Source organism: Melanotaenia boesemani, chromosome 21 (genome assembly GCF_017639745.1).
Source record: "Melanotaenia boesemani isolate fMelBoe1 chromosome 21, fMelBoe1.pri, whole genome shotgun sequence".
In the NCBI taxonomy this organism is placed as follows: Eukaryota; Metazoa; Chordata; class Actinopteri; order Atheriniformes; family Melanotaeniidae; genus Melanotaenia; species Melanotaenia boesemani.
The window spans coordinates 24,879,260-24,896,496 of record NC_055702.1 but is presented as its reverse complement, the minus strand read 5'-3'; the positions used below and the strand labels follow the sequence as shown (position 1 = coordinate 24,896,496).

The window sequence follows — 17,237 nt, the reverse complement described above, 5'->3', positions numbered from 1 at the left end:
TCGTTGGAGTCCAGTGAACTCATCGTCATGTTCTAGAAAGCAGGTGGAGATGATCTGAGCTTTGTGACATGGTGCATTATCCTGCTGGAAGTAGCATCAGAAGATGCTCCACTGTGGTCATAAAGGGATGGACGTGGTCAGCAACAATACTCAGGTAGGCTGTGCTGGTTAAACCAGGCCATGTTGGTATGAAGGGACCCAAAGTGCACCAAGAAAATCTCCCCCCACCATTACATTAAAAATGTAACTTTATATAAATAAAATAAACAGCAGGATGCAGCATGTTATGTTCTGTGTTATCTTTTCAGATGTAATATTTGCCATCATTATTAAGTATTTTGACAGATATGAATGTGTCTTTCTTTTCAGTTACTTCTGTTAGTCTGAATACAAACTTGTATCATTGTCCTTCACTTTTCTAACCATTTTCCTTCAGAAGCACAAAAAGGAAATTGAACAATTTGCTATATTTCTGTTTGTAAATCTTTAGAAACTATTATTGTAGTGAGTATTGCTTTTCCCCCTATGATTTGTATTATATTATATTATTGTATTATAAAAATCATAGTTAGTCATCTGCCCCCTCTTGTCCTTGTGCTTCATAACTAGTTGTTTCTGGGTGTGAATCTTGGCTGGGTTCTTCCTGTGTAGAGTTTCCATGTTCTCCCCATGCTTGTAAATCAACCTATGGATGAGCAAACATCTGAATCAGGTGTGTTCAAGCAGGGAAACATCTAAAACTTGGAGGACAGCAGACCTCAAGTACTAGACTTCTGATCCCTGGCTTAGAGAGTCCTCTCTGCTTCTGGCATTTTAACTCAGCAGTGACATCTAGTGGTCTGTAAACTACACAGCAGCCTTTTTATAATGAGTCAAAGGAAGCAGTTGAGCTGTTGTCAAAGCAATAATATACTTTTATTGTTATAGAATTTAAATAACCTTTTATACTAAATTAGAAATACTATTTCAGACTTGTCTGTCAATGAAACTTCTCTTAAAATGAACTTTGAGGTTGTCAACTCCAGATTCCATGTTGGTAAAATGTCAAAGAAAGTGAAAAATTCAGGCTGAATCTTTGTTCTCACCTTCGTACTTTGTGATAATAGAACATCAGAAATAATCTGACCTGAAAATCTTCCATTTGCAGCTTCAAATCATTGCATGTTACAAACAGAATTCAGTCTGTGAGATGCACATTATCAAGGCTTTATTTGGTATGAGTGGCAGCTCTAAGATTAAGTTTACCTTTAAATCTCTGTGTTGTCATGTTACATGAATGCCAAATAAACTCGGCTAAACCCTGAAGCCATTGTCGGGTCAACAATGTGCTCTGAACTTGACAGTGAGCTTGTGTTCTCCAGCTCTTGAGCTCAAAAAGAGAAAGTTTCCAGTTGATTGAATTTCCGAACAAGCTGCTAGTTATACTTTTGTGGTCAAATAGAAGTGAAGGCTAATTTAACTCTGTGCACAAGACATTCCTTATCTCCCTGGTTCTCTGATTAAACTCTAAACTTCTTTAATTAATGTCCCTTGTTCAATCATTCTCATGTCTGTGACTGAGTCATAGCTGTATGAATAAGTAGTATAAATGTAATTACTGATGAAATATGTGTACATTAAAGAGTATTTCAAGTTACTAGTCAATGTTAATTTGCCTGTGATATGATGCCTCAAAGACCTGTTAATATGTTTGAATTATCACTGTAAATCAGAGGTTTGTAAATGGAAATGCTTTTGAGTGTTTGACCTCTCACCTTGGAAGGTCCATCAACAGCCAGAGGTTGGTTAGACTCCCCCATCCTAGCAACACATGTAAGGAGGCTGTAAAGCCACATGAATTTCTAATAATTACAAAATGATGATTATAAGGAAATTTTCAAGCAGACTGATGTTGGCACTGCGATGGACTGGCGACCTGTCCAGGGTGTACCTGCCTCTCACCTGCTAATGGCTGGGATGGGCTCCCACACTCCAAGACCCTGAATTGGATTTTCAGATTGAGAATGAACTCCAGGCTCAGCTGAAACAATGCAAAAGAAGGAGTGGACCAATTCCCCTGAGTAAGGTCTGGCTTGTCCAGACCGGGCCATGTTCAGGCCCTCTATATGACAGAAAACACAGATGAGCGTGAGACTGTGGCCCAATTTCTTTTATCACTTCAACCCTACTTATCTGTTTAGCAGGGGTACAATGCCCTATTAATTCATGCATCAAGTTGGAGGGGATTTAATACCCTAAAAAAGGGTCAGGGTCTCCTTACATCTGCAAAGTAGAGGGGAAGGAAGTGGGATTGGATCTGTCCAGGAGACATCTCTACTATATAAGCAGTGAGAGGGCCTGTATCCAGAGGATTTGGGGCTTGTGTTGCAGCCTCTGCTGTCACAACTCGAAACCAATGACACACAATAAAGATGCTACGGTAGATGATTACCCCCACTATATGAGAAAGGATATCAGGAACAGATAACATTCACACCAAATCCAGCTGATCTGAGAGAAAAGATTGTCTTTGCTATGGCCGAAGTGGATGACGACTTCTATGGTCCTTTTAAGGTGTTCTAGCAGCTTTAAAGCTCAGAGGTTCTCACTTCACACAGATTTGTTTGTCCATTGAGAGACACTGTAGTAAAAATAATAGAACAAATACGGACGTGGACCCACAGGAAGTAGAAATAAATGGCTCATTAACAGAGAATAAAAACATAAGTTATTTTGGTAAAGTGATTAGATACCAACAGAAACAGTTTTAAATGATATATTTACATTTTTCTGTCATTGACCTTTTATTTTATTACAACTGCACCTTTCACCTGCTTCTCCACTGTGTGCTCATGCCCATATGTCATTTATTTCCTCAAATCAATGCCACAAAAACAAAAAATAGCATCTAAACTCAGCTCAATAAAGAGGCAAACAGAAGGTTGCAGGGTTTTTTTTTCTCTTTTTACATCAAAGAGTGAAGCAGTACAGCTAAATAATTACAATTAATGGATTTCTTGTAAACAATATGTAACATTCAAAATTTGTGGAAGCCGTTACAGGTAAGCAATGCATTTAAATCTTTCTTAGACTTGAACCACTGTATGTCTTTGTCCAGATGATGTCCTTTATATTTCAGCTTACACTGTGTTCAGCAGGTATCCGTAACCATCTAATACGCAGGCATTACAGAACAGCCTGGAGCTCTCATCACATACAGTTTCATCTTTGCTATTTCCAGTCGAGCTGCACTTTATTTCACATCCCTGGTTCTCCATCTTCCTACTGCATCTGCTCAGCCAGCAGCGAGTCCTTCACTCCCGCCGCCAGCACAGCGAAGAGGAAGGGTGGAAAAAGGGAGCGAAGGTAGAGGGCCACCCTGGGGATGGGGTGGGCCAGCACAACCTCCTTCCTCTTCCTGTTCACCGTTTGCATAATCTCATTGGCCAGGACTGACGGGCGCACGCCATGGGTCAGCTGGCTGGCGATAACTGTTTGAGAACAGATTTAGATTTGACCAAGAACCAGGATAAAAGGGACATTTCAAACATGGCTTTTATCTCTAGGCTGCTCTACTCACATGCAGCCAGGGCGTTTGGTTTCGGAGCGGGCTGCTCGACAGGTGGCAGGTCAGACATGTTTATGAAGGTGTGACTAATGGTGCTGACAACGATCCCATATTCCTCCACCTCAGCCCTCAGGCAGTCGAAGAAAGCCTGTGCCGCATGCTTAGAGGCAGCATCTGCCAACACACACAACACACACAAAAGAGCTATATGTAGTCTGTAGAGGAGGCTCACGCCTTTCTGGCTGTGTTACATCATACAGGTAGGAAACATCTAAATAATTAAAAAAAAAAAAAACCCCAATGGTTTCTTGGACATTTCTGGACAATCCTTAGAAATTTACTGCCAACTATTTCTATACCGACTATTTATTTGATAGAAAGTAGCACCAATGCTAAATTAGTGTTAACGTAAAACCTTATATGGTCTGTAATTATTTGATTTAACACAATCAGTTAATTGCAAGTTATCATCAAAAATCTCTGGCACACGTATTTCATTAAATACATAAAAACTACTGACATAACATTTACTGCATGAATACATAATGAATAACATTTTGAAAATCTTTATTACATTAAATTAAATTTAAAAATTAAACAAAACAGAAAAATACTTAATCTTCTGAGGGAAATTATTAATGTCTTATAGTGTAGAATATATACTCAGCTGCTATATCAGTTTTCATTTATGTGCATATGAAATCAAGTTGTTTTTATTGTCCAGTTGAAGCCCCGCCCCACTGAAACTCAAGTTTTAGTCTTGTTTACATGTTATATCTTTTAGACATGTTAGACATTTCATGAACAAAGTAAACCATCTAAGCAGTGAGTAGGGATTTCTGCTTTGGGGAACCAGGATGTAAAGGTACATGTACAACACAGAGGAAGAGATTCTGGCTGCTTGCAAGGTACAGCGGATGTTCATGCACTGGGAGAAACTGATGAAATGAGAAGCTAGAGTAAGACATCAGGAGAAGTTAACACACAGTGGCAGTGTCACAGTGGTAATCTTTATATCACTTTTAATAGCACTGAGGCCTGTACGAACTTGCCAAGAACAGAGAAATTTGCTTTCTTTCTCAGGGCTAGTTAGCTGCAGTTAATCATTCTGATTCTTCCACTTGTGTACAAATTTGTGTAATTTTTTATGAATCGTTATCTGATGAGCAGTCAGAATAAAGATGGAATTCCAGTGACATCTGTTGGCAAGAGGAGATATGGGATGGGCCAAGATTATCTTAGTTATTGATCCATTCATTGTATAAAGTGTATTGTCATATTTGAGTTTATTTTGACACCATAAGAAATTTTAAGACAAATGTGCAGTTTTGAGGAAAGTAAGTAATTTTTTTAGGCTGTTAACCTTAAAAGTACCACCATAATGAATGACAATGTATTTTGTGTTGTCTGCGACGCAGTAGGACTTAAAGGGATAAATGGTGGAGTGGGCCTTCAGTTTATTTGGCAACTTACATGAGCTTCTGAATGGGACTGCCAGTCTGCCCTGGATGCTGTTAACCAGTACAATGTGTCCCGATCTTCTTGTCACCATTGATGGAAGCACACCTGTCGTATTATTCAGAGATGGTAGCATTTGGATTAGATCAATAACAGCTTAAACAAGATGATAGCCTACTAATGATGTAATGTTTGGAGGTCATTCATAGGAACTAACTGCCTACCCTTAGCAAGAGTGCTTGGGCCAAAGTAATTTATATCCATAATGTTTCTGTCTAATTCCAGAGAGACACTTTGAACGGGAGCTTTCAGCTTCATACTGCTGTTGCAGATCAGCACATCCACGTAGCCATAACACTCCATCACCTCAGCTACCACATCATCCATGCTGTCCATATCACTGAAATCCAGGATCACCAGCTTCGGGGCAAATGTCTGTGGAGAGACAGGTTTTTCTTTACTATGTGAGAACAGATACCACAATATGAAGAAATTCCCAGAGAGATGTTGGTTTTACGTGGACAGAAATGTGCCAGTGAAGGTTGGATAAAAGGAGATCACAGAGGAGAGTGAGCATATCCTCAGATTTGTAAACATTCAAGTCCTTTTCTTGAATCCTTTCCCCATCCCCTGTCTTAATCCTTCCAATGCAAATAAAGGAGATGAGGACAGATTTTCCAGTAGGATTCACATCGTACTAAGATATTTCCATCCTTGTCCTGGACAAGATCTATCCATTGTTTTGTTTCAGAATAATGCTGTATTGATTATTTCTGTCACAATAGTTTTTAAATTGTTCATGATAATGTGCACTAAGTATTTACTTGTAATTCAGTTTGCAATGTAGGGTCAGTAGTGTCCAATGCAAAAAAAGACTTCTGCAAACACTCATGTATCTGGCAAACCTTTGTATCCTGGAGAATTTTAGGATTTCAGAAGTTCTTCTAAATATTTGGCTTTGAGTAATTTGGGAGGGGAAATCAGATGAAAAACCAGGCATTATACAAATGAGGTTTGCCTAAGGAAAAGTGGAAAAGTGGCATTTGTGGAGTTAATTGTGTGTGATGCCACTCCAACCAGCCAAATGCTACGAGACTAGAATCTAAAAATGCAGGAAATTATTCAGGCAGTTTTCCTTTTTGTGTGCATAACCCAGTGTTTTAGCATTTTTAGTAACACAAAAGAATATAGAGGCTAAAATTGTTGTAAAAAGAGAGAATTCTGCACTCTGGATGGCTCAGCTGGTTGAGCAGATGCCCCATGCAAAAAAGGCTGCCGTTCCTCGATACTACTCGCAGCCTCTGTCCCTTTTACTTGGTGTCATCTCCTCCTGTCCTGTCAGGCTACTTTCAGGTGAAGGCCACTGATGCACATAAAATCCTTGGAAAAGAGAGAGAGTGGTGGGTCAAGAGGATAAACCGAGCTATCAGCAAGGAAACATCTTCAGTGGTAAACATGTATTGATTTACTTTATGTCATCTACAGCTATCTAAAGGCTGGCTTTGAAATGTGGACATGTGTGCATAGAAGTCACATGAGGACAGCGTGCTGTCGGACAGGATATCCTGCCATTGTGTTGACCAGAGGATGTGGTGATCTGGGAGGTGGAGACAGAGCAGGATTATGATAAAAACAAGGACAGATCCTGATATACTCTCAAACTGACCATGTACTGTCCCATGTTATTTCCTGTTAGCTATCTAGTGATTTCTTTTGTGGCAGGGTAAGGGCTTTGTTCTCTGTTTAGAAATTAAACGACTCCAAATATTAGACATGATACGCAGCCTGAGCAGGTTTGTTGTGCCTCTGTGTGCTTTATCCAGGAGATGAGATAGTACAACATAATAAAAATTACAATCCTTAATTTGAGGACTTGAAGAGTTTTCTGTGCCCTAGTATTGCCCTTGTTGTTTCCTTACCTCTATGGGATCAGCATCAATAGTCAGAGATTCATACAGAGACTCTAGTTTATCCCAGCTAGGCCCACATAGGATCAGTCTGGCACCACCCTTATGGAACAGATGAGCGCACTCTGAACAGAAGGAACAAAAACATGTAGAATAACTTAATTAAAAACTATTTAACATTTTGTGTCTGAAAAGGTTGTTGTAATCTCTAGACAGTCTGTGTCAAATGCAGCTACAAGCACTTACTTGTTAGCTTGATTTTAATGTGATTAGCTTGACTCATGTAGCTACCAGCAACTCTAAAGCTCACTAATTCTCCATTTCAGCTCCACATTCAGATGCTAGGCTCAGAATCTAGTAGAACATCATGAAAACATGGATCCATCCTGCCTTGGATCAACGCTTCAGGCTGCTGGTGGTGTAATGGTGTTGGGGGGGGGGGTATTTTCTTGGCCCATTTTGGGCCCCAGCAACAATACCTGAGTATTGTTGCTGACCATGTCCATCCCGTTATGACCACAGTGGAGCATCTTCTGATGCTACTTCCAACAGGATAATGCACCATGTCACAAAGCTCAGATCATCTCCACCTGCTTTCTAGAACATGACGATGAGTTCATTGGACTCTAACGGCAGCCGACAAACCTGCAGCAACTGTGTGATGCTGTCATGTCAATATGGAGCAAAACCTCTGAGGAATGTTTTCCATCACCTTGTTGAATCTGGTAAGGTGGACCAAAAAAAGTGACCAGTGAGAGTACACTTATTTTCTGAAATAAATATACCTTCAAATAAGAAGCTTTTAGCTTAGCTATGAAGTAGTTAACATGAAATTAACATAAAATCCAGAGAATAACTAGTCCCTGCACAATGAAAAAAAGCCTCATAAAAATTAAAAAAGTAATTTATGATGCCTTAAAGCAGAGTTCACAAGAAGGGCTTGTATGAACAGCCAAATTTTGTGGTAGGCCCAACCTTTGAGAGGGAACATGACATATCACAGCTGCATCTCATTGAGAGCATGCCGTGTGCATGGCATGTGTGGAACATGATAGTTCTTATTTTGGATCCCATGTCTTATGAATTATTGTGGAAATGCAAGTTGTGGAGATGCACGTCTCAGCCAATGTTTGAGCTGTGCTGCAGCTGTCTATTAGCTCTTTGATGATGGTGAGTGTGTTTTTACCACAGGATAAGCCATGGGGGAAGCGCTCTACTAAATACAATGTGAATCATCATATTGACTTCATATAAGAAACAATACGTCTTTCACATAGAGTCCGTGTACTGGCAGTATGTTACAAACATTAAAAATACTGCGGATTGGATAAAACTCTTTTTATGTAGGTCCATTACAGCTAGCTGTGTTTTAAAAAGTGAAAGAGCAGAAAGCTTGTTGGTTTGAATACAGACATGCAGCCACAATCCACAGGCAGTCCATGTTCTTGGTGTGATAGTGGCCTTCATACAGTAGTTGTCCCAGTGTACATGTGCTATCAGAGAGGAACTAAGTAACTGATGGGAGTATGTCAGACGCCATGATGCTCGGTGATAACATGGCTGCATTCTGCATGTTAGTATTTGGCTCATTCCAGCTGGCCTATAACACACCAATACAGCAAACAAACAATTTAGCTTGTGGAAAATCAGTATCACATTGAGCAGTGAGCTGGGTAGCTTTACAGGTTTGCATAGTTTGTAAGTGCTCTTTGTGCAATTATTTTTGCAAAAATATCCAAACTGTTTCTTGTGATAACTCAGTGGTTAACAGCTTCTTCTGCATTTTCTGTGCCTGCATAAGGAAAATTATTAGCACATGCAGAAAAGTGGCGAGACCAGTTTGAGTCTAATTGAATGTATACACTACCAGTCCAAAGTTCAGACATGCTTTCTTATTAAATCTGTCAGATCTGTACATGCCAGAATAATCCAGTACCCTACTTTATTATCTAGGTGTTTAAGTTCAGATTGACATTTAGACAAGAACATTTTCAAGTACTTTAAAATTCTGGTTTTAGTCTGACCGACACAATAATGAGTTTTTTCACAAGTGTCATCAATGTACTCACTAATTTAGCTGGGTTCTTTCACTTTTAACAGTAATATTATAAAGTAGTCAATGGCACCAAAATCCGTTTCTTTTCTCTGCTGAAATTTAAGTGAATGTGCTTTTATGTGATTTTTTTTGGGGGGCAATTCATTGTAAATTCAAGCAAGGTTTAATATTCAGACTATAAATTGGAGCATACCAGTCCCCACCCCAGACACAGCGTCAGTGATCACCACAACTTTGTTTTTCACTTGGGTCTTGGACATGAATTGTAAGACTTCGTTGTAGATGTAGTACACCCCAGCTGCAATGACTATCAGCAGGGGCAGAACCATCACCGAGGGCAGGCCCATGATCTGTAGAGGAGAAGGTAGAGGTGTCAGTGTGGGGAACATGACCTGCATGCAGTTGGAAAACCTTGGGTTGACAGGACACATAATCTGGTTTTAGGCCTCCCAAGGATACAAATGCAGCATCGATTACTGTCAGAATAAGCACACCTGATTGAAAGTGCATGAAAGCAGGACATCCTCTTTGAAATGTTGTTCTTTCATTGCTTTGCTAGACCTTTTAGATGGAGATCACACAATAATGCTGCAAAGAAAGCACCCTGGTTTTGCTTCTGTGACTTGTTTTGTTTATTCATACTAAGCAAAGGGCTTTGTTGTACTATGTCAGTGTGTACTTTGAAGGAGTGTGCTGGCATTGCGAATCAGAAGAGCCACAACGTTGGTCTCTGAAGCAACATGTTCTGCCATCCCAGCTCTTCATTTCACGTGGATCTTCATTGACTATGTATATTCCTCCATTGCTAGCTCAGAGGTGAATCAGCTTGGACCCCTAGTTTCACCTTCATACCTCACAGAAAACAAAGGCACAGAGTTTCCCTTAAACAAGCAGTGTGAAAAGGGCTTTTGTATTTTGAATTGTTCCAATCATGGAGACCACTCAGGGATCAATGTACTTCTCTGGATTCAGAATATCAGCACATTTCAGAAAAAAGCCTCCAGTGTTATCAAAATTCATACATAAGCACATTTTCTCTGAAGCAGCCATCTATCTGAGATACCAATCTTCCCACATGTGATTCCACAATAGCAAAGGAATACACCTCAGGCTATCGCTGTTCAGTTTGACTTAGAAGTTAGAACTTGATATTGGGAATGATGTCACGCCCAAGCTAAATACTTTCAAGTTGGAAAACTGGTAGGATTTTATCACTGGCTGGGTTAGCTATAATTAATGCTACAAGCACCCAAGAAGGATTGTGAGGCTGAAGTTCGTTAAGCTGTGTTACAAAGAACGAACAGATTTAATTCCAGCATTCCAGCTGATCTTTTCCTAATTAGATTGTGGAATCTTTGAATTCAGTTCCTGTTAATACGAGATGGAAAATGTTAACCAACTTCACTTTATGGAAGTTTTGAGAAGTAGCCTTATTAGAGTGACAACATTCTCGCTTGTAAAAGAAATATCATTCAAAAGCAGTTCAGTAGCGTTAGCTTGGTATTGTATAACTTTATATTTGAAATTAAGCAAAAACTAACTAAATAAAACTGGAAATTAATAAAATAGTCTTTCAACACACCCAAAAGTTCCTATTTTACAGATAAAATCAATAACATAAAGACACTAGTAGGTGGTTTTTGCTGCCTTGGAGCAGTGCTTGTTAAGCTAATTGCTAACGAATTCTACTTGATTCTATGACAAATACATTTAAAATGCTCATAAATTGTTTTAGAATTTTTATTTACAACAAAATAAATTATAGTATACAACTATAAAATAAAAATATGTACAAATACTTTCCAAGTCCAATGCACTAGTATAATATATTAAATTGAATTCCTTTGTAATCACACCAAAGATCACACTTTATTTCACACAACGATGAGACAAAGGTGAAAGGGCTTTGGCCTCTTTATAGATGCTGCTGGTATTCTTTGGTTTGTCTTCACATTGTCCCCATTTCACACTTTATTCATCACATATCACACCTATTGTTTTAAGTATTGTCATGATATCATCACAAAGCTTTGGTCCCTTATAAAGATGAGTTGCTCAGAATAAAAACACCTACTGAGTCATCAGCAGTTCTGGTATATGATGAACTAGCTTGTGTCTATATAAAAGGATGACAGGACTGACAGGTAGTCAGTCACACTCAACATGGAGATAATAAAACACAAAGGTGAAGACAAGCTCTCTTGATGGCTACATGAATGTTAAGAAATGTGCTAGACTGGATAAGATGGCAGAGTTATCACCAGAGATCAAGTGGATGTAAAGGAGAAGGCCTCACGACTATGACAACACTCATTAAAAACCCCAAATCCCATGTATAGTCACATTATCATTATTATCTTTAAGATCACCATTTCATTTGTCAGGGAGAGGTGACCCCCTCACATGTGGCCTACATGATATGTGTAATGTAACAGAATGTTCTGTTCATTTTTCTTTTTGAAAAATAAAGATTGTAAAACAGTTTGTGAGCATTTGTCTGCACATCTTACTGGTTAGCTGTTTCAGTTTACTTGTTAAAGTAACTGTTCCCAAGCTAACTGTTTCCACTTACCTGTTTCAGTTAGCTTGTTAAGCACCTGCAGTGCTGGAGCTGATCCAGCTCTATATTTTCTGCAGTGAAATTGAAGTGTTGTTCTTCACCTCCTTAAGAATTAAATCTGTTTCACATAATGTCACAGTATGGTCTTAAACATGGTCTGGTCTTTGGTCCTATGTCTTGTGTGGATCATTTACTGAACCTCTAGCTCCTTGACAAACTGAAGTTTTTTAGCTCTAAAAGTGTTCAACCTTGTGAGGTAATGATTTGTATTTGGATGCGTTCTTAACACACTTGCCATGTAAAGTGAGTTTGAGGAGAACAGCTAAATATATTCTGGCCATGGTGCCACCACAGAATGTCTTCCACTATTTCACCACCGGGATGCTGTTATAGGATACTCCAGAGGGGGCAACCAGGGAGCCTCACATTTATAAGCAATGAATGACCTTACTTGTCCAACTTTAAACCGGAAAACATTAACATAACACCTAATCCATATCAAAACTAATGATGACTCTAGAGATCCAGTTCCCAGATCAGCTACATGCTTGGACCATCACACGACTAAGACCTGACAGCTTGTACGTGCAAATCTATAGTAACCACCAAACAGACACACACTCCTGTAATCTGTTATTATTGGTTCACTTACGGCATGGACAAGGAGCTAATCCCTCAGCAGGAATAACTGTTGTTGTTGATGATGCTTTTTTTCCTCCAGGATTTAGTTAAGTATTGGGGTCCCTTCTCTTCCCCCAGTGCCCCTGGTCCATTCACACAGCTCTGTCCCACTGTGTCTCGGACCCACTGCTTTCCACTGGAACCACCTGCTTAGAATAGCCTCTGCTGCAGTCAGCCATTAATATACACATATGCCGGGTGCAGTATCTAAAGCATGTTTCCTGGCTGCCAGCATGAAGGGGATGGACCACAAATGTGAGGGTCAGTTTCACTTTGTGTTGAGGATCAAGTGTAAGCAGTGGGCTACAGTTTTAAAGACAGGTAATGTTTTCAGACTAGTTAATTACACTGTTATCATTTAAACATTATTAAATTATGCAAAAAGTTTGTTACAGGTCCCAGTAATAGGATATAACATTGTCTGGCTTAAACACCAAATTCATTTTTATTAAACAAAAAAAAAAAAAAAAAAAAAAAATCCCATGATAACATATAACAAAATGCTGTAATTAATTCTTGTTTTAAGAGAGTGGCACTTTATACTTGTATTAGACTACAGGAGCTGACCTGGGCTGACAAAAAACAAACTCATCACAATTTATTTGCCAGAAAAGGTTAGTAACTGCTAGGAAAATTTTCAAAATAAAATGCTTTCACTCTGTCATAAAGCAGATCTTTGTCACACCAAATCACATCACATTTTATTTGTAAAGCAAGTTTAAAACAACCACATTTGGGCCAGTGTTGTACACATAATAATGCACAATGACAATAGATCACCAAAGTGAATAAGCTGAAACAGATAAAATCAAATCAAAGCAAAAGGAGGAAACTCCAAGTAAAACTTAATAAATTGGGATTATACAGTGTTTTTTTTCCTGGTGTCAGTTAGGACTCTGGTTGCTAAATTCTGTACCAGATACAGGCAGCAAAAAAGAGACAGAAAGTATAGACAGTTGCAATAATTCAACCTTAGGGCGATTAAGGCTACAAGTCACTTTTGGAATTGATGGATTTTAATTTAGTATTTCTTAATTGGGAAAAAAATAAACTAAATTAAATATTATTTTATTCACACAATCTATTTTAGTCAAATTTTAGATCACGATCAAATATAACTTTAAAATTCTTGGCGTGGGTCTGAAAATTAAAAGATTATATTAATATTTTTCAGTTTGAATTATGTATTTTCCACAACAGAGCGAATTGAAAGCACCAAAAATAATGTCCAACACAATCACGAAAAGCCCACAGCACAGATTATTCTGCATATTTCTGATAGTGCCCCAATAGTAAACAATATGCTTTAACATAATGATGTATGTTTGCAAAGTCCCAGACCAGACAGGCTGCAGAGGCACTTAATGTTCAGATCCTGAGCCTTTGTTGCATGCTTCTTTTATACCCAATCCTGGCACCCTCGCCTGTATTCAACTTTTCTGTTTTTTGTAGAATCTTCCAGAATGATGTTAGTTGCAAATTTGCTGTTTATTTGCTTCTCTCTCGACCTTTTTGATTGCTTGTTGGTATTATTGTTTTAATTTATGTATAAATAATGTGAACATTTCTGTACCAGACCTTCACCAGGCAAATAGGCATCAGTAATAACAATAACAGACAAAAAATAAATAAAATAACAGTGTGGAAATGTGTTTAAATAAGACTGCTTGTACTATTCTATACATTGATAATGTCCACTTTGCAAAAAAGAATTGTAAACAAAACTTCCAACACAAAACAACCTCATGAAGTGTTGTAAGGACTTTATAGAATTCAAAACAGTCTAAATTATGTACAGAGTAAAAACCCAATCATTACCCCACAATATTCAGAGTTTGTTCAAGTTAAGGCAAAAACCTCAGGAACTTAGAAAAGCTTATATGTTTGACAGACCAGCTGTTAGAACCAATACAAAATACCACAGCATTACAGTAAAAGAGTTAGTTAGCTAGTTAGTTAGTGGAACAATTACACAGAGAGGGAAAAAAATTCAACAATTGTTTAAAACTATGAAATTAAGAGTTTATGTGGAAGAATTGTCCCAGTTACCAAACTAGGTATGTAGGTAACTGTTTATATTGTTATTATTGTCTATTGTTTATTGTATAACTGTATAAAATGACATGTATATGAATATGTTCGTTTCTGCTTTTTTTTTTTCTCACTTTCTGATAATGGTATAAAGGGGTTTATCACGAAAAGTGGCACGTTCCTGTCCTTTTTTTTATATATACACTACCGTTCAAAAGTTTGGGGTCACTTTGCCATGGGATTTAATAGGGAAGTGACCCCAAACTTTTGAACGGTAGTGTAAATATATAGAAAAAGTCTACTCAAATCATCTTGAGATTGCTGTATGCTTGATGATAACTGATTGGTTTTGTTTGTTTATTTGTTTGTTTGTTTTTTACCTATTTTTTCTTTACTTGCTTGAAAATAAGACCAATCTATTACTCACATATTTATGTACTTACACATAAAATCAATGCACAATTTATTTTCTTATCTGTACTTCTATTTTGTTCAAATAACTTTCGAATGCGTCACTTATGCTCCTATGTTTAATTGAAATGAGCTCAAAATAAAGGGGAAAATAATCCAACTTTTTCCCCCTACTATGTGGGTCACTTAAATGTCATAAACAGAAGCTAATAATAAAACGTTTATCTGCTTATCTTGTTGAAGTGTAAATAAAGACAGTAACCTTGTCCATTCTATGGGCGGCGACAGTGCGCAGTTATCGCGAGATCTTGTGGAATTCCAGGAGCTTGTCCGCTCTCTCCACTCCCCCCTAGCTCCATTGGGAAAGAAGAAAATAAACCCACTGCTGCTAACCAGGCTAGTTATGGAACCAAACACTAAAAACTCGTTTTTCCCTCTTTGACCAGCCAAAAGTCGGCTGCCCTTCATACAGCGTTTTTACTCGGGATAAAAGCACCTGCAGCGTTTAATTGTTTGGACCGACTCTTTTTATAAAGTAAAGTTGGAGATGCCAGGAGAGGATTTCATTAGCTAGTGTATCTGCGTGCTAGCCAAGTACGCTAACTGTAGCATAGCCAAGAATCACTGGATGAACTTCGCATGGTCCGACTGCTGCGAATGGGATAGTAGCCTGCTGTTTGACTGCAAGTTTTCCTTTGGGTTGGGTCTTTGTCACGGGAGTCTGTTTTACTTCATGGACTCTATCCATCCGCAGCTCGAAGGTAGCAACTGCGTGCAAATGTTGTTTTTGTGGCTTACGCCATCACGTTATTGATCTTGAAATCCATTGGCAAGCTAACAGGATATTAGCCACCTCTCGCCACTTTGCTTTGTGGTTGCAGGCCATGGACTAAAAAGCATTCATCATTGACTGAGTGATGGGAAGGCTGGCTTGATGGCAGCTAATTATTTATTGGGAGGCAGAAGTAGGATACAACTCAACTGACTAAAGACGCCTTTGAACGTCGTCCCGAAACATTTGAATTGCTCCTTTTGTTTCCCTTTTTTCCTTTTTACTTGAAAAATGCATCAAAGAGCTGGAGCTTTTCCTAAGTTGGGATAGGGGGAACGCACCAAAAAACAGCGGGATTACAACTCTACCGCTGATTAGTGGCCCTCGGAAGAATTTTTCTCCTGTGAATTCAAATAAAAAGCGCTTAAAGTATAATGTCTACCGCAAAAGAAAACCCCTGTAGGAAATTTCAGGCGAACTTCTTCAACAAAAGTAAATGTCAGAACTGCTTCAAACCACGGGAGCTGCATCTCCTGACTGACCAGGATTTGACCCAGGTAAGAGAACTGCCAAGATTATATTTTTATTAGTTTAGATTCATTCAGTTTGACTCCATGAGAGATGCTGCTCCTCAAGAACTGCTGCCAAAGTCTGGAAAAAAAGACAATTGCATAGGCAAATATCACCAGTTGATCAGGCATCTGACAGCAACATCACTGTAGTTTGAAAGCTTGAACTCTTTACTGAAAATTGAGGAGATAACTGGTCAGTTAGCTATGAAGTCTGATTTGGAGTAATTAGTGGGAAGTCATTGGAGGCAATCCACTCTGCATGTGATGCAATCAGTTTTTAGAGTATCTGTACAGTAACAGCTCTACAATGGGGAAAGTTGGGGTTTTTATATTAGCTTAGCTTCAACATATTTAGGCTTTTTTTTCTTTCCATTTAAATCATCGGTGATGGCTGTTCTCCCCTAATCTTAAAGGTTAGTGACCACTGTGTGGGTTAATGGGGGCCTGAATGGAGAGCAACAAAGATCCATTGAAGCTTCTTGTAGCTGTGATCACATAAGTGAGCATGTTTTTCTTTTTGAGTGTCTCTCTTTCTCTCTCTCAGATCATTAGTTTAGTCTGTGTTATATCCTGTAATTGATCCCAGATGAGGCCCAGATGGGCCCTTGAATGCAGTGTAAGAACCAAACAGCAACGTCAGCATCCTCCCCTGTGCTCTGTGAGTGTGTGGGGGTGCACGCTCACTCTCTTTTTTTGAAAGTGTGTATCACTTTCAGCGCCTGGTTTGCTGCAGTTTAACTCTTCCCATGTCTGAATCTGGATCAAGAGGTTATGGTTACATCACTTCCTCTAATCTCCGTTTGACCTTGCACACACTCTTCCCACAACACTTGGAGCCAGAAAAAGCCTCCGCTGACTCTGCTCTGTCCCATCCTCGCTTATCGCTGTCTTCCCGGTCACCCACAGGGCTTTTCAAGTTTGTCAGCTATCCAAACAGTCTGCAGGGAGCTCAGTTGCACAAAAAAGGATTTGTAAGAGCTCTTTCTGGACACTCTTCAAACCAGTTAACGTAAACAGTGCTAAACTTCTGAGCCTTGCTCAACAGGTCTGAGGTGAGGGAAGGATTTTGAAAAACGTTCCCAATGTTCAGAAACTGCTACATGCTGACTGAGGGGATAAACTCAATAACCCAGTGAAAAGAAACTCTAGTAAAGCTGTCTAATAGGGTTAAAAGACCATGAATAGGTGATTTAACTAAGTGAATTTATGTCCTTAATGAAATGTGAGTTAATCAGAGCTTGA

General features: G+C 38.9%; 2 protein-coding genes across 4 annotated transcripts in view; one reads left to right on the top strand and one right to left on the bottom strand.

Annotated features, from left to right (window-relative positions):
• Positions 1-2,924: 2,924 nt before the first annotated feature.
• Positions 2,925-12,370, bottom strand: dhrs7cb (dehydrogenase/reductase (SDR family) member 7Cb). Its single transcript, XM_041974161.1, has 7 exons — positions 12,181-12,370; positions 9,162-9,318; positions 6,925-7,037; positions 5,230-5,440; positions 5,021-5,113; positions 3,560-3,721; positions 2,925-3,470 (listed from the first exon to the last, which is right to left on the bottom strand). Exons 2-7 carry the CDS (start codon positions 9,313-9,315, stop codon positions 3,262-3,264), a joined length of 942 nt encoding a protein of 313 aa, XP_041830095.1. The 5' UTR covers positions 9,316-9,318; positions 12,181-12,370; the 3' UTR covers positions 2,925-3,261.
• Positions 12,371-14,994: 2,624 nt separating this feature from the next.
• LOC121632152 (myosin phosphatase Rho interacting protein) overlaps positions 14,995-17,237 on the top strand; it is a 63,282-nt gene continuing 61,039 nt past the window's right edge. For 2 of the 3 annotated variants that reach the window (XM_041973359.1, XM_041973360.1), the window contains exon 1: positions 14,995-15,980. In XM_041973359.1, coding sequence (XP_041829293.1) covers positions 15,858-15,980 — 123 coding nt within the window. In that variant the 5' untranslated portion in view covers positions 14,995-15,857. The remainder of the gene's footprint in view (positions 15,981-17,237) is intronic. The other variant, XM_041973361.1, reaches the window with a different exon arrangement.